Source organism: Marmota flaviventris, chromosome 8, assembly GCF_047511675.1.
Source record: "Marmota flaviventris isolate mMarFla1 chromosome 8, mMarFla1.hap1, whole genome shotgun sequence".
Classification (NCBI taxonomy): domain Eukaryota; kingdom Metazoa; phylum Chordata; class Mammalia; order Rodentia; family Sciuridae; genus Marmota; species Marmota flaviventris.
The window spans coordinates 120,761,426-120,783,764 of NC_092505.1; the positions used below are offsets into that span (position 1 = coordinate 120,761,426).

The following is a 22,339-nucleotide window of genomic DNA, read 5'->3' on the forward strand; positions in this document are numbered from 1 at the left end:
GTTTGTTTTGTTTTTCTTTTTCTTTTCTGCAACACTAGGGACAGAACTCAGGGCCTTGCACATGTGAGGCAGTATTCCACCTTTGAGCGACACCCCAAGCCCAAGATTCTGCATTTCTAAAAATGATCACATTTTGAGTAGTCCCCAAATTCTTCATCCAATACCTATAGAATGGAGCATATTGTGGAAATTACCTAGTGTGTTCATTTGCCTAACAAATGAAGTTTGATAATCACATCCTCTGGTCAGAGCTGTGGTATAACAATGCCTAGGTATATATTAGAGCTTTTGGGTTGTTTTTTCCAATGCAGTAGTCCAGGCACAGTTCTGGTATCTTTTTCTTTTTTTAGTTCCTTTAAATTCTTCTGATATTCCACTTGTTGCAGTCTGTTAATCCTGCTATGGGCTGAATACATAGACACCTTATCAATATGGCCTTCATTATTCACCTTATTAAAATTGCATTATCTCCCCATATTGCCCATCTCTCTTCCCTGCTCCTTTTTTTTTAATGCTTTTTGCCTTTAATTTTCAAATATACAGGCCAAGTGGCACATGCCTATAATCCCAGTGATTTGGAAGGCCAATATAAAAGGATTGCAAGTTTAAGACCAGCCTGGACAATTTAGCAACACCCTATCCCAAGATAAAAATAAAAAGGCAGAACTCCAATTGGTTCAACACCCCCAGGGGAGCTGAACAACATCCCTAGCCCCCATTTTGTTTCTGTTACATCTTTCTTAACTAGAGTAAACAATCGGTTCACTGCTTTATTCCTAGCACTTTGATTAATGACTGCATGGCACATAAATGTAACTTAACAAATATTTACTGAAAGAAAAGATAAAATGCCTCATAATAAAATAGATACTGTTTAAAGGATTGAGCACTTACAGTATGTGAATACATGAACTCTATAGTTCATTGTTGTTTGATGTCCTCTTGCCCTTATTTGCAAAAGTGATGTTCTAAAGAGAAATCTAAAGATAGAACTGCTGACATTTTTTAAATGAGGTTAGTACTCTCTATTTTAACAACCTAGTATTTTATGGAATACAATCGATAGAAATTATTTCCACTGTTTGATTAGCTAGAACACGTAAAATTATTGCCTTCCCATAGATGGAAGGCAACTAATGCTGAAAGTGTGAGTTCACAGAACTAACAAGTGAAAAAGAACAGGAAAAACTCTTCTTCCAGCATTCTGTAGATAACTCAAACATTCAGACATCAAATTTCACAATAGATCAAAAGGCAAAGGTTTTATCAAATGAACTCAAGCTTAATTTTTAAAAATACCACACAACCCATGGTGTTCTCACAGATAATACTTTATACCTTTCTTTCTTCTATAAAAATCTTTGCTGGCTATTTCCTATAATTCTTTTGAAAGAGGAAAAAAGCCATAAGATAGCACTTTTATATATAAAGTTCAAAATAGGCAAATCTAATCTTTTGTGTTAGCAGTAAGTTTACTTGAGGAAGGCCAGTAAGTAGGAGGGGCTGGAGAGGGTTTCTTATGCTTAAGGAAAAGTGCTGCTCGGATCAAGTGTGGATACACACAGATGTATTAAAGAAAAAAATTCTTCTGGCTTCACTTACAACTTTGCATTTTTCTATGTCATATTTCAAAAACAATTTACATTAAAATTTTTTAAATAAGAATTTAGGTTTATAAGCATTTTATAAATGTTTATTTTATTCCCACTTACCCATAGCTGCGGAACTTTAGATGTTCTTAAAATTAATCATTTCGTTTGGCTTTATAAGCTTTTTTGTTTTGTTTTTTATTTTTGGTTCTGTAAACTTAAGATATGTTGAAGTAGTGAATTCTGCTTTTACAATTTTACACATAAAAGTTTTTTTTCTTTCCTCAGCAAAGAAAGAATAATAAGAAAGTACGAGTGACAGTGAAGCCACATTTGCTATACAGAGTAAGTTCCTATCAAAGAATTCAAACTAGTTGCTTTTGCTTTAAAAATGTTTTCAATATATTAGAGAAACTTTTAATGAGAATTAATGGCTCTCTTCTTTTCAGCCTTTAGAACAGCAACATGGAGTCATTCCTGATCGGGATGCAGAATTTCGTCTCTTTGACCGTGTTGTAAACGTGAGAGAGAATTTTTCGGTTCCAGTTGGCCTTCGGGGCACCATCATAGGAATCAAAGGAGGTAATGTCTCAATACTTGATAAGTCTTTAGCTATACTTATATGGTAATATAAAGCACAAATTTGTGTGTTTTTCATATCTAAGCAGAAAAATGTATATATCAGGAAAAAAATCCTTTTATGTTGTAGCTTTTGTGAAATTTTTTTTTCCTTCTACATTGTATTTGTCAGAGAAAATTCCCCCTTTTTTTTTTTTGCCTGTGTAATCATCTAAGACATAATTAAAAGAAGGGGAAGTTGAGATGGGACTGTCAAATTTTGCTGGTTTATATTTATCACACTGAAATTATATAAGATGTTTAGGGTAAACATGTGTTTTTATAAAACTAAGAGGAAATTTTCATAACTTTTCTTTAAATTTTTTTTTTTTTTTGGTACTGGGAATTGAACCCAGGGGCACTTAACCACTGAGCCATATCCCAACCCTTTTTCGTATTTTATTTAGAGACAGGATCTCTCCAAGTTTCTGAGGCTGGCTTTGAACTCTTAATCCTCCTGCCTCAGCAGTCCCAAGCTAATGGGATTACAGGCACTGTACCCAGGCTTTAAACTTTTGTCTAATCTTGCTCAGAGCTTTACTTTAATTTCCATTGTAATATTTAGGATTCTATGAAGAAATAAATAAACATCGCATTGTTTACATTTGAAGATTGGGAATTAAATTTGTATATTAATCTAAATTTTATATCGATAATTAAATTATATAAAACAGACCTATCAATCTGTTGAACAGTAATGTGCATATAGTTAGCATTACTGTACTGTATACTTTAAAATGGCTAAGATGGTAAATTTTATGTTTTTATATTGTTTTGTTTTGGTGCTAGAGATTTAACCTAGGACACTGTGCATTCTAAGTACTTGCTCTACCACTGAGCCCTATGTTGTGTGTTTTAACCAAAAATTTAAAAAGGAGATGTGGGGGATGGTACACACCCATAATCCCAGTGACTTAGGAGACTGAAGCAAAAGGATCACAAGTTTGAGGCCAGCCTGTGTAATTTTGTAAGACCCAATGTCAAAGTTGAAAAATAAAAAGGGCTGGGAATGTAGCTCAGGGTAACATGCCCCTGGGTACAATATCAAGTACTGGGAAGTTGGGGGGTGGAGGAGAGAAATAAAGGAAGAGAAGAAAAAAAAAAAAGGAGGAAGCATCTAAGGTTCTAAATGTGTCCCAAAGAGATACCTGGAGTGAACAACTTTATGGAGCAGATTCCAAAAATAGCCCCAACCTGAAACAGCAAATCAGGTGCCCAGGGATCAGGATGCTTTGCAGCACTGTCTCTCCATGACCCAGGCACTCAACCACTTGGTCTCACCATCCCAAAAGGAAAAATAGGCAGGCCACAGGCATATTCAGTATCAACGGTATGCCACATACTTAAATATTTTGTACTCAACCTTCACAACCACCTGACAGATGGATATTATTTCCTTACCTGAAAGATTAAACAATTTGCTTCTATTTACATCAATAAGTGGAAGAGCTGTAATTTGGCTTAGTTTGCTTAATTTAATGGTCTCAAGTTCCATCCATTTTCTTTTTTTTTTAATATTTATTTTTTAGTTATCGGCGGACACAACATCTTTGTTTGTATGTGGTGCTGAGGATCGAACCCGGGCCGCACACATGCCAGGCGAGCGCGCTACCGCTTGAGCCACATCCCCAACCCCATCCATCCATTTTCTTGCAAATGACATAATTTCATTTTTCTTTATGGCTGAATAAAACTTCATTATATATACATACTAAATTTTCTTTATCCATTCATCCATTGATGGACACCTAGGCTGTTCCATAGTTTGGCTAGTGTGAAATTGTGCTCCTATAAATATGGGCAGGCATGTATCACTGTAATTTTTTTTAGGATAAATACTAAAGAGTGGTACAGCTGGGTCATATGGTGGCAGATATTGTGTAGTCTTCTCCACAGATATAAAACTGGTTGAATGAAGAGTGACTGATTGATTGATTGATTTTAAGGAATTGGCTCATGTAGCTATGGAGACTGGCAACTCCAAAATTACAAGCTGGAAATTCCAGCAAGAACTGATTTTGCTTGAGTCTGGAGGTAGATTTCTTCCTTTGGGGGATCCCAAATCTTCTCTTATGACTTTCAGCTAATCAGATGAGACCCACACAGGTTATGAAGAGTAATCTACTTTGCTCAAAGTCTGCTAACTTGAATGTTAGTCACAGCTTAAAAATAGTTTCACAGCAATATCTACATGAATGTTTAGCCAAACAGCTGGACACCACAGCCTAAGTTCACAGATGAAATCAACCAACATGAATATCTTAGACAAGCAACTCCCAAAGTGCACTACTTTCTACTGTACATGAAATAACTTTAAGTAAAATAGGGCAGTTCATTAAATAACATTGATCAGTGATTCTTTTATATTGTATTTTCATCCTAATTATTTTCGTAAGAAAGACTCTATTTGAAATGAGCCCTGACACCGCACTATGCTTACTTGTAACAAAGGAAAGCAGGACCAGAATTCAGCAAGAAATTAATTACATTGTTTTCATCTTTTTTTGTTGTTGTTGGTACCCAAGGCCTCACACATGCTAGGCAGGTACTTTAATACTAAGCTACATTATTAGCCCTTTTTGCTTTTTTTTAAATTTATTTTTGTTGTTGTTTTAGTTGTTTTGTTTTGTTGTTTCTTGGGGTACCAGGGATTGATCACGGAGCCACATCCCCAGCCTTTTTTTGTATTTTATTTAGAGACGGTCTCATTGAGTTGCTAAGCGCCTCTCTGTTGCTGAGGCTGGCTTTGAACTTACCATCCTCCTGACTCAGCCTCCCCTGCGGTGGTGGGATTATAGGTGTTCCCTACCTGCCTGGCTTTTGTTTTGTTTTAAGACAGGATCTTGCTAAATCGCCAAGGCTGGCTTTGAACTTTTGATCCTCTTGCCTTAGCTAGCTTCCTCAGAAGCTGGAATTACAGGTGTGCTTATTAGCCTATTTTGCAGAAATCAACAAGATGATTTTTAAAACCTATATAGGATCCAAAGACTCTGGACTAGTCAGATCAATTTGAAAAAATGACAAAATTGAAGAATTTCTACTACCTGATTGCAAAATGTATAAAGATTGAATAGTGGAAAACAGTGTAGATTGGCATAAAAACAGACTGTGTGTAAATTAGTGGAATAGAATTAGACTCCAGAAACAGACCTATACGTTTATGGTCAATTGTTTTATAGTGAAGAAATTAAATGCACCTTATACCTTCTATAGAAATTAGTTAAAATTAATCAGAGACTTATGTAAGATGTAAAATTACAAAAACTTCTAAGAAAAAAATATTAATAATATAGAGTTTGTTAAAGATATCTTAAATAGCACATAGAAAGCCTGAAATAGAAAACATTGATCATTTGGATTTCATGAAAATAAAAGATGTTTTCTCTTCAAAGACACTGCTACATAACAGATATGGTAGCACAATTCTGTAATCCCAGCAACTCAGGAGACAGAGACAGAAAGATCACAAGCTGCCAGACAGCTTTGCAAAACCTTATCTCAAAATTAAAAGGGCTATGAACAGCCAACAATAAAAAATTTAAAAAAAAGAAAATTTAAAAAAAAAAATTAAAAGGGCTGGGGATGTAACTAGTTGTAGAGCACTTTCCTAGCATTCACAGGACCTAGGTTCAATCCCCGGTACCAAAAAAAAAAAAAAAGACATTATTACAGAAATGAAAATACAAGCCACATACAAAGAAAATATTAGCAAACTGTAAATCCAACAAAATACTTGTGTTTAGAATATGTAATTTTTACAACTGAGTAATAAACAATTCAAAATTTAAAAAAAGAATAGCTGAACAGATATTTTACCACAGAAGATATGTGGCAGAAACATGAAAAGATGCTCAAAACCATTCGTCATTAAGAAATAAAAATTAAATCCATAAGAAGAGTTGAGGATGGAGCTTACTGGTAGAGTACTTGCCTACCATGCACAAGGCCCTGGATTTAATCCCCAAACCTCAGTACCAAAAAAAAAAAAATTATTGTAATGCATTCTACTGTCTCATATAACAAATTAAAATTTTAAATATTAAAATATTTAATGTTAAATATTAGCAGTAAAAACAAAACAAAACTGTTAGCAGTATTGTGGAGTAACTGCAACTCTCCTACATTGCCAGTGGGGATATAAAAGATACGGCCACTTTGGAAAGTAGGTTTTTAAAAAAGCTATTAAACATGCATCTACTGTAAAACCCAGCTGTTCCACAGCTGTTCCATCCCTAGAGGCTTACCCAAGGAAATGAAGGCTTAAACAAAAACAAGGTCTCATTCATGAATCTTTGAAGCAGCTTTGTATATAATGACCAAAAAACTGGAAATAATCTAAATGTGCATCAACAGGTGAGTGGTTAAATAAATTGTTAGATACCTGTACAATGAGATATTTCTCAAACAATAAAAAAGAAAAAACTACTAATACATGCAATGAGAATGACACTCAAAATAATTATGCTGAAAGAAGCTAGACAAAAGAGGAATACATATTCTATGATTTTATTTATATAAAATTTTAGAAATACAAACTAACCTATTGTGACAGCAGACTTTTAGTGGTTTCCCAGGGAAGGAGGGTGGGGATTACAAAAGGACACAGGAAACTTTGGGAAGTGATTTTTTTTCCAATTTATTATTTTTTATTTGTTCTACTTAGTTGTACATGACAGCAGAATGCATTTCAGTTCATTGTACACAAATGTAGCAGAAAATTTCAATTCTCTGGTTGTACACAGTGTAGAGATGCGCCATTCATGCATCATACATGTACCTAGGATAATGATGTCCATCTCATTTCACCATCACTCCTGCCTCATAATTCTTCCCCATCCTCCCCGTTGCCCAATCTAAAGTTCAGGAATGGTTATATATGATGGCTTCATGGTTAATGCCTTATGTTAAAACTCATTAAATTATATTCTTTAAATATGGGCAATTTATCCCATGTTACTTATACCTCAGTAAAGCTGTTTTAAAAAAAAAATGTAACCAGGTACAGTGGTGCCCACTGTAATCCTAGCAGTTCAGGAGGCTGAGGCTGATCATAAGTTTGAGGTCAGCCTTGGCAGGAGCCTCAAAATTTAAAAAAAAAAAAGAAGAAGAAGAAGGAAGAGGACTAGGTACCTAGCTCAATGGTACAAAACCCTTGCATTCAATCCCCAATATCCAATAAATAAATAAGTGCATTCTTTACAACTAGCAATTTCACTTCTAACCTAGGGAAGGATATGGTTAAAGGACAGATTTATACAATGTTCGTGATAGCAGTGTTTATAATAGCATTGCTATCTGTGAGATTCATTCATGTGTCTTTGCGTTTATTCTGTTTTCTAGACGCACAGTATAACATGAATGAATCTCACAGATACAATGACAAAAGAATATATTGTCTATGATAACATGTATATAATGTTTCAAAACTTAGAAAACAATACACTACATATCATTAACATGTGTACACGTGTAGTAAAAGTATAAAGAAATGCCTTTTAGCTCAATGTTAGAACACTTGCCTAGCAGCCCAAGACCTTGGTTTCGATACCCAACACTGAAAAAAAAGAAAAAAAATATATATATATAACAATCATAACTGTCAAATTGAAGATAGTGGTTACTTAGCTGGGAATTGGGGTATAGTGGTCTTCTCAAGCACTATATTGTTACATGTCATTCTTCACATCCAGAATATTTTATATGGATTTCAAAAATAGCTTCTGAGCACTCTAAAACTTATCAGTGATTTTTCATTATATGATTTTAGTCTCTCTCTCTCCTTCAATAGCTAATAGAGAAGCTGATGTACTATTTGAAGTATTATTTGATGAAGAATTTCCTGGAGGCTTAACAATAAGGTTTGTATTTCCAAATAATGATTTTATTTTGTGACTATGTCCACGTGGCCTCGGGTTTTACATTATTTGTTTGTATGTCCACAGTTTAGTTCATAGTTTATGTAGGATACCACACTTACTACACAGTATATCATGGTGAATAAGGCAGACATGCTTTCTGCCCTCATAGAGTTTGAATTTTATTGAGATAATGAAGCAACTAATTACAGTATTAATTATTTAATTAAAATGTAATAAGAGAGTGGAAGGAAAAATAAATAGTAGTTAATTGGCAGAAGAAGGAACAGTGAAGAGTGCTCAGAAAGACAAAAAAAAAGAGAGCATATATAACAAAGGATATTTATGGTTAAGTAACTTGAGGAGTAGAAATATCCCTTGAATTCAGTGACTTGTAAATATTTCAGTAGAGTGGTGGACCTGACTGGAGTGGTTTGAGGTGTGAATAGCAAGTGGAGTGGAGACAGGAAATGAAGGTAACACTTGAGAAACCTGACTAGGAAGGAAAAGAGCAATAGAACAGGAAGGTAGCAGGTTTAATGAACTAGGTTTGAATTGTTTTTGATTTAACTTAAGTAAGACTTGAATTCATTTTGAGAGCATTCTAACTCAAAGTTTAAAGTTTATGGGAAAGATGATGGTATAAAGGCACCATGGTGTGTTAGAAAGTCTGAGCTCTTTCACTTAAACTAACCTTGGGTAGGTTAGTTAAAAACATCTGACCATCAGCATCCTCTTTCACTAGGTTATTATAAGGATAAAATAAAATCCTGTACAGTTTTCCTTTTGCTCTTCTAAAATCAACTAGAAGACTAAAGTGAATCTAGCTCAGTTTCCTCTTCTCTTCTGTTTTTGGGTAATTAAAAATTTTAAATTATTCTTATTTAACTGCCTGGCATAAACTCACAATCTTCAATCTTTGTTCTAAATGGTTCCCTTCAAGATGCTATTATTATCATGTTAAAACTCAGATATTGTCTGGGTATGTAACTCAGTGGTAGAGTGCTAACCCAGCATGCTCTTGGCCCTGCAGTTGATCCCCAGTACCACAAAAAAAGAAAAAGAAACCTGAATATGCTTGCTGCCCAAAGACCTTTCTGCCTATACTCTTCAAATGCAGCAACAGAATCTGGATCCTTATTTGATTTTATTTTTCATAAAAATGTTTGATTACTAGTAACTTTAGCCAAGTAACCTTTGAAAATAGTTTTAGTCTGTTTTTAGGTTTTTCCTCCCAGTGTCTTTTTTCCCTCTCCTAGTTAAGTGCAGTGGATTGCTTGACTGATAGAGGGCTATGTAAAAGATTAACTGCCTGCAGAATACTGATTTTCATAATATGGAATCTTTGCTAAGTGTAGTTCTCATTAAAATTGGTATTTTATAGCAACCTTGCAGTTAAAAAAGTTTCTTATAAAAGAACTATATACTTTTGCTTGGTGTGGTGGCACACACCTGTAATCCCAGTGACAAAAAGCTGAGGCAGGAAATTCACAAGTTCAAGGCCAGCCTCAGCAACCTAGCAAGACACTATCTCAAAATCTTTTTAAAAATGTGAAAATGAGCCAGGCATGATGGTGCATGCCTATAATCCAGTTTATTACTTCTTATGATGGATTGTCTACCCCCAAATTATTTGATTCTTCTCCCTAGCATATTTAGTATTGTTTCCTTTTGATCCTGATAAACCATTTTACTTTTAGGTGCTCACCTGGTAGAGGTTATCGACTACCAACAAGTGCCTTGGTGAACCTTTCTCATGGGAGTCGCTCTGAAACAGGAAATCAGAAGTTGACAGCCATTGTGAAACCACAGCCAGCTGTGAATCACTATAGCCCAAATTTATCAGTTTCTGCCTCACATTTAGGAGGCCTCAACCATTCTCCTCAGTCACTTTTTGTTCCTACTCAAGTAAGTCAGTGTTTTAACTTCTCTCCATCTTCTTTACAAAATCACAAATCATGGCAGACTTTCTAAATGGAAATTTAATTTGACTTAGTTTTCCTTTTTTATTTAAAAAGTGTAGTTCAAATCAATTTCAAAGTTGTTTTAAAATAGTAGGCTAATGAAGAATGCTGTTACTCAGCTCATCCAAAGACTGTCAGGATGATCACAAGTTCAAGGCCAGCCTGGGCAATTTATTGAGACTGTCTCAAAATATAAAATTTTTAAGGGCTGGAGATGTAGCTTAGTGGTAGAGGTTTTGCTTAGGAAGCAGAAGGTCCCTGGGTTTAATCCTTATACCACCAAAAAAAAAAAAAAAGAAAAGAAGGAAGAAGAAAAGAATTCATTCTGCTGCTATTAAATTAGTTTTATTAAAAATAAAATACATTAGGGCAAGGATCATAGCTCATTGGTAGAACACTTGCCTAGCACGTGTGAAGCACTGGGTTCAATCCTTAACATCATATAAAAATAAATAAAATAGAGGTATTGTTTCCATCTACAATTTAAAAACATATAAAAAATAAAACTAGATTAATTGAAAGAATGAACTTGAGAATATGTTTTTTATGTTTACTTTTTAAATTATTTAAATTTTTTCTTATAATCTAAATGTCTATCTTCTATGAATGTTAGAAATTGAAAAGTTCAAAGGGAAGTTACATTTGTCAAAAGCAGTTTTTAAGTTCCCACCATGTAATCCATGGATGATTTTCTTTGCTTTTCTTTTCTTTTCTTTTTAATAACTTTGTGTTTTTGGTTTTTGTTTTTTTGTTTTTTTAAATGTGGTGCTTAGGATCAAACCCAGTGCCTCATCCATGCTAGGCAAGTGCTCCAACCATGAGTCACGACCCCAGCCCATGGATGATTTTCTTAATCTTTCTGGACACAAAAACTGAATTATCTTTTCTGAAACATTGAACTGTATTTAATTAATGGCCCCAATTTTTAGGCTTAAACACATTTTTTTAAACCAAATAATACATATATATTGTAGACTAGTTGGAAAACATATAATTAGATAGTAACAAAGGAAACACAAGCAAAAATCTTTCAAGGAGCATAGGTAACTGCTATTAAATTTTGGAGCAAGTTTTTTCAGAATCTTAAACTGCATTAAATCAATTTAATTAAATTAATTATAAATTAATAATTTATGAATTATAACCATAAATAATCAAATTATAAATTTATTTCTAATTTATAAATTAATAGATAATTTCTAAATTTACCGAGATTACTTTATGTAAAGTAGAAATTTTTAAAACAAAATCTTTAGATGTTTGTATAAATGAGATTATATACTAATTTGTTAGAAGGGAAAAAAGCTGTTGGTGAGATATTGAGTATAATCTTTGTTTTTTAGTTGTTGATGGACCTTTATTTTATTTATTTTTATGTGGTGCTAAGGATAGAACCCAATGCCCCACACATGCTAGGCAAGCTCTCTACTACTGTGCTACAACCCCAGCACAAATAAAATCTTTTTTTAAATTTTTTTAATTTTATTTATTCTAATTTGTTATATATGACAACAGAATACAATTTAACTCATATTACACAAATATGAGCAGTTTTTCACAGTTTACACAAATTAAATGGAAATTTAATTTGACTTAGTTTTCTTTTTTTATTTAAAAAGTGTGGTTTAAATCACATCACTGATTGTACCCGAGTATAATCTTTTATAGTCTTTCTTATGTTTTATTTTTTAAGTAAACCCGTTCAAAACATTTGCATATTTAAAAAGACTAGTTTCATTCTAGTAGAATGCTTTCATAATTACTGAGCTAAGCTCTAGAAAAAACAAAAATTCAGGGATTTCAAATAATGAAAATAAATATCCAACCTCCAACTAAATAATTTTAATAAATAAATAATTTCGTATGAACTTTTGTCCTAATTTTCTTAAGAAATTGTTTGTGCTTCACTAGGCACCTATTAAAGATGATGATGAATTTTGCAACATTTGGCAATCCTTACAGGAATCTGGAAAAATTCAGCAGTTCCAGCCAACTATACAAGAGAAGGTTAGTATTCTTTATTTGATGAACAATTCATTTTTAAAAAGATTTTTTTTAATTTTTCTTTCAGCTTTGCAATAATTAAAAATTTCTCCTAAAATAGAAAAAAGACAGTTTTGATTATGAATTTTGGTAATTATTTTTAGACATGACATTTTAGGACTGGTGAGTGAGAGTACATTTTTCTTTTAAGTCAGTTTTGGAATTTATTTATTTATTTATTTATTTTTGGTACCAGGGATTGAACTCAGGGCACTCGACCGACCACTGAGCCACATTCTGAGCCCTATTTTGTAGTTTATTTAGAGACAGAGTCTCACTGAGTTGCTTACCACCTCACTTTTGCTGAGGTTCACTTTGAACTCATGATCCTCCTATATCAGCCTCAGAAGTCACTGGAATTACAGGCATGTGCCACCACACCCAGCAGTTTTGGATTTTTTTAAAAGCTACTTAAAAAATCAACAGTAGCTATATTTTAAATTCAACAAAGGTTTTAATGGCAATAACTTATTTTTTTCCACTTGAATGTATAATCTTACACTAGAAGTTGATTTGTTAAATATGAATGAGCAAATTTATATTCCTTTATAAAAATAAGAAGATGAAAGAGGGCTGAGGGTGTATAGCTCAGAGAGCTTACCAACATTCATAAGGCCCTAAGTTCACTCCCCAGCACAGCAACAAAAGAGCAAAGAAATGCTGCTAAAAGAATAGTCTCAAAGAAATGAAGAGGGCAAAGAGTTAATTCCTGCTAAATTTTTTGCTAGTTACTAACCTAACTTCTCAGTGTGGGTCAAAAAAAATTGTTCTGTCTATAATCCACTAGCCTGCACCATAAGCACCTCATCTGTTTCAGTGTCCTGTGGCATTATCTGTGCTAGAGAGGACAAAATTGCAAATGTGATGGTAAAACAGGCATAAAAAGTGAGGGTGGAATCAGGGGATTTTGCTCAGAGGTAGAGCATTTACCTGACATCTGGAGGCCCAGGGTTCTATCTTAAACATGTGCATGTGCACACACATGAAAGCAAGGCACAGTGGCATAGCCCTTTAATCCCAGCAACTCAGGAGGCTGAAGCAGGAGGATGACAAGTTTGAAGCCAGCCTCAACAACTTAGTGAGATCCTGTCTCAAAATAAAAAGCATTGGGAATGTAACTCAATGGTGAACTCCCCCTGGGTTTAATCCCTAATACTGAATTTTTTTAAAAAAAAAAGTGAAAACTGAGAATTGACCATAGAGTTTAGCACCTGAAGTTCATTGGGAACCTTGAGGAGCAGTTTCAGTAATATGATGAGTATAATCTTTGTGTATAATCACACTTAAACTGGAGTGTGTTTAAGAGAGAAGGGGAGAATACCAGTAGTACACACCTGTAATCCCAGCACCTGGAGAGGCTGAGGCAAGATCATCAGTTTAAAGCCAACTTAGCAAGACTCTATCTCAAAATAAAAGAACAAAAAGGGCTGAGGATGTAACTCAGTGGTAGAGCACCCCTGGGTTCAATCCACAGTATTGAGGTGGGGCGGGGGGTGGGGGGGACGACTTAAAAAAAAAAAAAAACAGGGAAAGGGGAAGAAAAAGTGGAGGCAGCAATTAGAGACGGCAGTTCTTTGAAGAAGTTTTGTTCTAAAAGGAAATGTTAGCAAGGTGCATTTTGTGGTTCATACCTGTGGTCCCATCTGCTATCAGTTACTTAAGTCAGGAGACTGTCCTAGGCCAGGAAAGAATTCATGGCCAGTCTGAGAAACACAGCAAGACTTTTCTCTTAAAATGAATGAGTGAATGGATGAGTGGATGGAAATATTACCCTGAGAGCCTTGTAGTCTATATCCATCTATGCAACTACTTTGGTTTTTGGTTTTTTGGTACTGGAGATTGAATCCAGGGGTGCTATACCACTGAGCTCCATCCCCAGCCCTTTTTATTTTAAGATTTCCAGACAGGGTTTCACTAACTTGCTGAGGGTCCTACTAAGTTACTGAGGCTGGCCTCAAACTTGCAAACCTTTTGCCTCAACCTCTCAAATCATTGGGATTATAGGTGTGAGCCTCCATGCCTGGCTCTATTCAAAATTTTTTTTAACTTGTGCTCTTCCAACCTTTCACTAGGAACTGTTCCTCTAAATTCAGCAACAGTTTTTTCCCCTTTTTGCCTTATTGCTTGACCAATGACTTTGACTCTTACCTCTTTGCTAAGAATTGTTAATCTTACATCTTGGCTTCAAATGTATTTTAAATTGAAGATATTAGTTAATTTGCATTCCCTTTCATGTTCCTTCCCCCAGTATCTGATTTTTATTAATATTGATATTGTCAAGTAATAGGAAGACATTACAGTACTTAAGACAATTAGCAAGAGCCCAGTGCAGTGACACCAGTTTATAATCCCAGCAATTTGGTAGGCTGAGACAGGAGGATCACAAGTTCAAGGCCAGCCTCAGCAATTTAGGGAGGCCCCAAACACAGGTCCTTGTACTACCTTGCTCTTGTCCAGAGCTATTTCTTCTCCTGCTCACTCCCTGCTCCCACCTCCCCCAGAGGTAGGATTATCTCAAAGCACATCTAGAAAGGCTGCTATTTCTGTTGTAAAGAAACATTTACCTAAAGTTTAATATTTCTTTAGTTTCAGTGTTTAACTTAAAACAAAATTTGGTTTAATTCTATTAAAATATGACTTTTGAAAAAAAAAGAAAATAGCACTTTCATAAAAGGATTGTTTTCTATTTGTCTTGCTGTCATACTGATGCCTGGAGAAATGTTTGCAGTGATGAGCATTATGTAAATTATTTTTATTGCTGGTGGTGAATTTTGGATAGTTTTTTAAATTCTGTTTGCTTTTCTATCTTACTTTTTTCCTAAGGAACTATGTAATTTTTATTAAAATAATAAAGTAATTATTAATTAAAAGTTGAGGAAAAGTAATAGTTATAGTATTAAGATTTATTTAACTTATTCTTAAGCATTTTAACTTGCAGGGTGCAGTTCTACCTCAAGAAATAAGTCAAGTAACTCAACAGCATAAATCTGGCTTTAATGACAACAGTATTAAATACCAACAAAGGAAACATGACCCTCACAGAAAATGTAAGTTTTAAATTAGAAAGGTTTACTTGTATATTATCTGTTTCTTTTTTTAACATCAAATTGTATACTTATTCATTTTTATGTGGTGCTGAGGATCAAACCCAGTGCCTCACATATGCTAGGCAAGTGCTCTACCACTGAACTACAACCCCAGCCTCACCTGCTTTCTTTTTTTAAAAAAAAAAACAGCTTCGAGGTATACTTCCCATACCATAAAACAAATTCATCCTTTAAAGTATACAATCAGTGTTTTGTGTTATTTTGTTTTTTATGTTTTTATAAAGTTGTGCAATCAATACCACTATCTAAATTTAAAACATTTTCATCACCCCAAAAAGAAACATCATACTCACTAATAATAATACTCTTCTAGGCCCTAACAACCTCTAATTTACATATTCTGTATGTTTCATATAAATAAAAGCAGAAGCTGAGTGTGGTGGCACACACCTGTAATCCCAGCTACTCAGGAGGCTTAGGCAGGAGAATTGCAGATTTGAGATCAACCTCCTCAACTTAGGGAGGCCCTAAGCAACTTAGCAAAACTCTGTCTCAAAGTAAAAAATAAAATAAAAAAGGATGGGAATGGGAATGTATCTCAGTGGTTAAATACCCCTGGATTCAGACCCTAGTACCCCCCCCAAAAAAAAAAAAAATAGAAAACATGACCTTTAAGGTCCTTTCATGTTATAGCCTGTATCTGTAAGTACTTCATTCCTTTTATGACCAAATAATATTCCACTGTGTGAATACCACTTATTTTTCCATTCATCTGTTGCCACATTTGGAGATATGATGAATATATGTGTACCATTTTTTTTGAGAACATATATTTGTAATTCTCTTGAGAGAATTACTTCTAATTCTTCTACTTCTAGTATTGAGTCATATGGTAACTCTGTGCTTAACTTTCTGTGGTACTACCAAACTTTTTTCCAAAGTTGCTATACCAAAGTGTCTATACCATTTACATCTGCCTTCCATATGTAAGCATCCAGCCTGATCACAACACTTGTTATTGTCCATTTGTTTGATGATAACCATCCTGGTAGATGTGAAGTAGGATCTCCTTGGATTCTCATTTACAATTCATTAATGACTAATAACGTTGAGCAGATATTCATGTGCTTATTATTAACTATCATATCTTTTTTAGAGATCTGTTCAAATGCTTAGTTAATTTTTTAATTGGGTTATTTGTCTGTTTATTTATTTTGCAGTGCTGGGGACTAAACCCACAACTTCATGCTTGCTAAGCAAGCACTCTACTACTGAGTTATATCCTAGGCCCCTCAAACACATTTTTGTTATTGTTTTGGGTTTTTTGTTGGTTGGTTGGTTGGTTTTGCCTGCCTTCCTTTCTTTCTTTTCTTTATTATTATTTTTTTTCTTTTCTTTATAGTAATGAGAATCGAACACAGGGTCTCACATGTGCGTGCTAACCGCTGTGCTTAAACCCCTCAGCCCTCAAGTGCTATTCTGTATCTACTGAGATGATCTGTTCTTTATTCAGCTTTTATGGTGTGTTCCACTGATTATATTTCATGTTTAACAAACTTTGCATTCTTGAGATAAATCCAACTAAGCCACAGTGTAAATCCTTTTTATGTGCTGCAGGATTTAATTTGGTAGTTTTTTAAAGTTCTTTTTTACATGCATATTTATAAATGATGTTGTCTGTAATTTTCTTTTCTTGGGATGGCTTTGATTTTGTTATCACGGTAGTACTGAGCTCATACAATGAGTTGAGAAATGAGCCCTCCTTATGTATTTTTTTGGAAGAGTTTGAGAAGTATTAGTGTTACTTTAAATGTTTGATACAATTCATCTGGACATGGACTTAGTAATAATACCCTTTCTCAAAATTACATTTTAAGAAAGGACTTGGGGGTGTAGCTCACTGGTAAGAGTACCCCTAGTTTCAGTCCCAGTACTGCAATCAATCAAGTAAATAAATAAGTAAATGTCTTAATTGGCTTTGTTTGCCACTGTAGAATTGAGCAACACCTCATTGCTTACAGTAAGTGTTCCCATGGCCTGAGCAGAAGAAGTTGGTTTTATAGATAGGAAAAGGCTAAAGAAAGTACAAACAAAGACTAAAAAGTGGACTGATCATTTTAAGATACTTTCCTTATGTAGTAGACATGGAGACAGAACAATGGAAAAATAACTGGCTAACATCAAGGAACTTTGTTCTCATGCCTGTTGAAACTGGCCTATTGGGAAAATTTAGTTGTTCTTTCTCCTGAGTTCTCAGAAGGCAAGTTAACAACTCAACTTTGGTTTCACTTTTAGTGGAATTGATTCCATTTTGATTTTTAGTCTGACCTTTTAGGGTCTAGTGCAGGATCTTGGCCCAAAACAATGGCCTTCTATAATTTTTATTTAACATTCCTTAATATCTGGAACCAGTAAGCCTCCCAATCTGTGCTGAGGAGTTCTCTGTATTTGGTGGGTCATGACTTCAGTACTTAGCCAAGGCATTGCCCTTCTTGTCTCTCTCACTCTCCTTTCCCTCCTGTCATCTCTTGTCCTCCCCCTTTCCCTCTCCCTGCTTCTTTCCTCCATCTCTCTTTCCTCCTTATTTCCCTTCCTTCCCTTCTTATTTTCTCTTTTCTCCCCACCCGTCTTTGCCCCTCCCCAGATTGGCTTTATAAACAGCCAGTGATAAGAAAGTGGTATAAATATGTTACAGTACATCTATATAATCCAGTATATCCAAAATTATAGAATAGTATGTATTGATTACAAATTATGCTTTTCTTGCCTCTTGTCCTCATCTCCTTCATCTTTACATACTTTGGTTTGTTAAATCATATAGTCTGTCAAATTTTAATTTTCCTATCGCCTCTCCAACTTTCCCTTAACAGGAATATTAAAATAGCTTATTTGTCTCTTATTCTTCTGTCTAGCTAATAGGCTAATTTTAATCTTACTAAAACACAATTCTGATCACATTACTACCTCCTCAAAACTTTTCTGATTGCTTACCCTACCAATTTTAATTGCAGATATGGCTCTAACCTGCTGCTTTTAGTTCCATTCAGCTCTGTTATACTCCTTACCTACCAGTGGAACTGGTTTGTTTACAGTTCCGTAACGCACTCATTGCTTTCTGCTCTTCTTCCACTATTCCTTCTGCCTGGAATACTTAGATTCCTATGCTCCCTTTGGAAATCTACCATCCTTCAAGGTTTAATTCAGATTCCACTTTCCTTTTCCCTTATTATTGTCTGCAAATATATCTTCTATCCTTCCCTAGATTATAAAATCCTTTAAATCAGTCTTAATTTCTCTGAATTTAAAGTAAATTCTCTGAATTATTAACAGTTCCTTGCTATGGTAAACGTTTGGTAAATTTAATTGTTGTTCAGTGAGCTCTTTCATTTACCAAAATTTCTGTTTTCTTGTCTCTAGTTAAAGAAGAGTGTAAGAGTCCTAAAACTGAGTGTAGGTCACAAAAAACATCCAATAAACAGGTAAGCTTCCTAAAGTCAAATTTCTTTATGCAGTTGGTAACTCTTTGGCATCTGCCTAAATTTTGTGACTTTTTCAACCAAATCTACAGGGTGTATGGCAGGAAGATTGTTGAAATATAGGTTGATGGTCACTTGAATGGAAGGTTGAACAGTTGGAATGCAGAATTTGGAACTAGGGAACCTGAAATCCTGATCTTTCCATGTAGTAGTTGGGTGGCCTTGAGGAGTTTTTACCTCACAACCTTAATTTCTTCATTTTAAAAATGAAGATTAAAAATATTGATCATTTATAGGCTCTCTCAATCTATATAATCTATTATACATACATAGATCTATATGTAAATGTATAAAACATGTGGAAATATATATTTGTGTATGCATTGATACTATATGGAAGGAACAACATATCAAACTTAGCAGGGTATAAATTTTGTGGAATTAGATTGGTGTGGGGGAAACTGAGATCATTTGTTTTATGTTATATATTCCCTGGCATTTGATAAAAAGCATGTATACATTTTATAATCAAAGAATTTGACATGTATGTATATGATATTTACACTCTGCGTGCACATTATATTTTAATACATATTTTCAAAAACTTGATCTCAGCCTGGGGATGTAGGTCAGTTGTAGAATACTTCCTTAGCATATTCAAGACTTTGGGTCTGATACCCAGCACCACAAAAAGCAAAAACAAAAAACTTTTATAAGCTGGTAATCTATTAAATTTATAAAAAATATCTTAGAAAGTTTGACAAGTATCATATTTTCAGTAACTAGAATCCATTAACATGTAGATACCAGTAAATAGTTTACTTTTCTGACTTTTAATGTCTTTTTATTTCAAAACTCTTTTGCTGTGATATCCTTCTATTAAAAAATACTGAAAAAAATTTTGTACGATAGTGAAGCCTATGGACTTTTGGTAAAACCATTATTATTCTCTGAATAATATTTTAATGCTAAAATAAAACACAAGATTTGAATGAAAATCACTATTCTAAAATACAGTTAAAAACACTGCTATCATAGTTTTCTTGGATTGCTGTAACAAAAATAACCGTAGACTTGGTGGCTTAAAAAAAACAAACATTTGTTTTCCTCATAGTTCTGGAGGCTGGGAAGTCCAAGATGAAAGCATTGGCAGAATGATGTTTTTAATGCTTAAAAGGTTTGAAAGAAAAACCTGCAATTTTGAAATACAATTAGGATCTGGTGAGGGCTTTTTTCCTGGCTTGCAAATAATCCCTCTTCTTAAATTCTAATATGGTAGAAAGAAAGAGCTCTGTTCTCTTTGTCATCTTATAAGAAACACTAATCTCTTTATGGGGGCTCTACACTTATGACCTCATCTAAACCTAACCTCCTGAAGGCCCCACATCCTAATACTCATTGGGAGTTAGAGTTTCAACATAGCAATTTGAGGAGGATGCAAACATGCCATCCATATAAGTGGTTTATGGCCTATGTTCATGATTCAAAGAAATGCTAAATCTCATTTAGATATTAATGAAGAGAAATCATTTTTTTCCCATCCAAGTTTACAGGCCCCTTTTTTCCTTATGATATGAAAAGGAAAGCAGCACATAAAAATTTGTAGCCATTCTAAATGAATATTAATAAGTAGCAAATAAAATTTATTTGCACAGAAAGTTCATTCTTACTTTTTTATAGACTTTTGGAGGGCCTACCAAATGTAATATTAAGCTATTGAAAAGAAATGAAAGTCCAGAAGTCTCAGGAAAGCAAAAGGTTATGACTGGTTATCCAAATGCTATTGATAAGGTAAAAGATATTTATTTAGTTTCTCTTCCCAAAGTTTAACACCTGGAAAGATGATTGAGTGAAATTTTAATTACCAGTTTTGAGCATAAAACTGATAGCTTTTGCTGTCTCCTTCTACTTTCATCTTCATCCACATATATTTGTTCTTCTTAGCTTAACTCTGGAATTGAGAACTTTTTGGCGTCATTGAATATCTCCAAAGAAAACGAAGCACAGTCATCCCATCATGGAGAACCTTCAAATGAAGAGCATTTGTCACCACAATCATTTGCTATGGTTTGTATGCTATAGTTTTTTGTACTATGGTAATTTCTCTACTACTGGCCATGTATACATACCCCATGTGGCTCTTCAAATACTTTTCCCTCATGTAGGTTGCTGTAGTGCATCTGTATTAGTATCCTGTGAGGAAAAACAGGCTGCCTTGGACAATTTAGCCATCCTTCTCTTTTTTCCTGTTAGAAAAAAGCTCCTCATTTTCAAACATTGCTTCTAAGTGGCTAGGCTAAGATTAAGCAGAACAATAAATATTGTTTCTATACCTGGAATCTAATTTATTTTCAGCTCTTCACTATTGCTTTGCTTTGCTCTCTATATAAATGTAGTTAGCATATTAATTTGGGGGATACATGGGGGATTGGGGATTAAACCCAGAAGTGGTATTTACCAATAAACTACATCTCCAGTCCTTTTCAATTTATATTTTGAGACAGATCTTGCTAAGTTGCTCAGACTGGCCTTGAACTTGTGATTCTCCTGCCTTAGCCTCTAAATTTTAACAGTGGAACTCTTCAAAAGAAAGATCAAGGGCTGGAGATATATCTCTGTGGTAGAGGGCTTGCCTACCATGCACCAGGCTCTGGGTTTGAGCCCTAATATTTAAAAAAAAAAAAAATCAAAAAGAAAGATAAACTGTATGAACCTAATGTTAACTCTCCTCTTTCCATCCCCACCATCTCCATATGAATGATTCTCAAAAAAGAAAGGAACACGAATGCTGAAAGAAATTCTAAAAATTGATGGTTCTGACACAATGGACCGTAAGAATGAAATGAAAAAGTTTGGTAATGAAGCCACTGTTTCCTCTAATAAAAGAGATGAATATAGACTGTCCTCACAACCTAAACAAAATAAGAAATTAGGTAAGTAAACTGAGTACTACTACTAATAATCAATATCATTCCCAGAAAGTCAGTTCATTTATTTCTTTTTATCATTTGTTTTTTTAAAAGATAAAACTAGTTTTCTTAAGAGTATAATTTTTACTTGTGTCATTTATCTAAAAATGTAATTGTGTAACCAAAACTATACAATCCCTAAGTCTTCTTATGATGACTTAAATTGTACTATTACAGTTTCTCATTCTATAGATGCCTAAACCTTGAAAGGTTTTCACATTCTGGCTTTTTTTCCTCAATAATTTAAAAGTGCCTATGTAATTTAAACATATTGCAAATAACTAGTGTAATAATTAAATAACATATATAAGGCAATAAAGACTTGACACATTACAGGTGCCAATAATTGGTATTAGAATTATGTTAAAATAATTTGACCAGTATAAAAATAGGAAAGAAAAAACATTAAATGAATTTAAAATTATTAATGGAGGTAGACTATGAAGAGTAGGTGATTATCTTAAAATCTCTGAAACCTGTAGCATAATGTGTGGTATATAGCTGCATTTCAATAAATAGTCATCGTTGTCCCTACTCTCTGTGTCCTTTAAACATGAGTATTTTATCTATGTAATTATCTTCCAAAGGCTACCAGGAAGAATGACTTACACAAAAGTTTCCCAGAAAAATAAAAAATATTTTTGAATAATCAATTCTGGATTTTTTGTAATATTTATTTTTCAGTTTTAGGTGGACACAATATCTTTGTTTTATTTTTATGTGGGGCTAAGGATTGAATCCAGTGCCTCAGGTGTGCTAGGAAATGCTCCACCACTTG

At 34.1% G+C, this 22,339-nt stretch overlaps 1 protein-coding gene across 1 annotated transcript in view; it reads left to right on the top strand.

Moving 5' to 3' along the window:
- Xrn1 (5'-3' exoribonuclease 1) overlaps positions 1-22,339 on the top strand; it is a 116,479-nt gene that overhangs the window by 74,032 nt on the left and 20,108 nt on the right. The window contains exons 28-36 of the mRNA XM_027933726.2: positions 1,878-1,934; positions 2,039-2,171; positions 7,996-8,065; positions 9,763-9,970; positions 11,938-12,033; positions 15,008-15,116; positions 18,534-18,595; positions 20,537-20,659; positions 21,366-21,525. Coding sequence (XP_027789527.1) covers positions 1,878-1,934; positions 2,039-2,171; positions 7,996-8,065; positions 9,763-9,970; positions 11,938-12,033; positions 15,008-15,116; positions 18,534-18,595; positions 20,537-20,659; positions 21,366-21,525 — 1,018 coding nt within the window. The remainder of the gene's footprint in view (positions 1-1,877; positions 1,935-2,038; positions 2,172-7,995; positions 8,066-9,762; positions 9,971-11,937; positions 12,034-15,007; positions 15,117-18,533; positions 18,596-20,536; positions 20,660-21,365; positions 21,526-22,339) is intronic.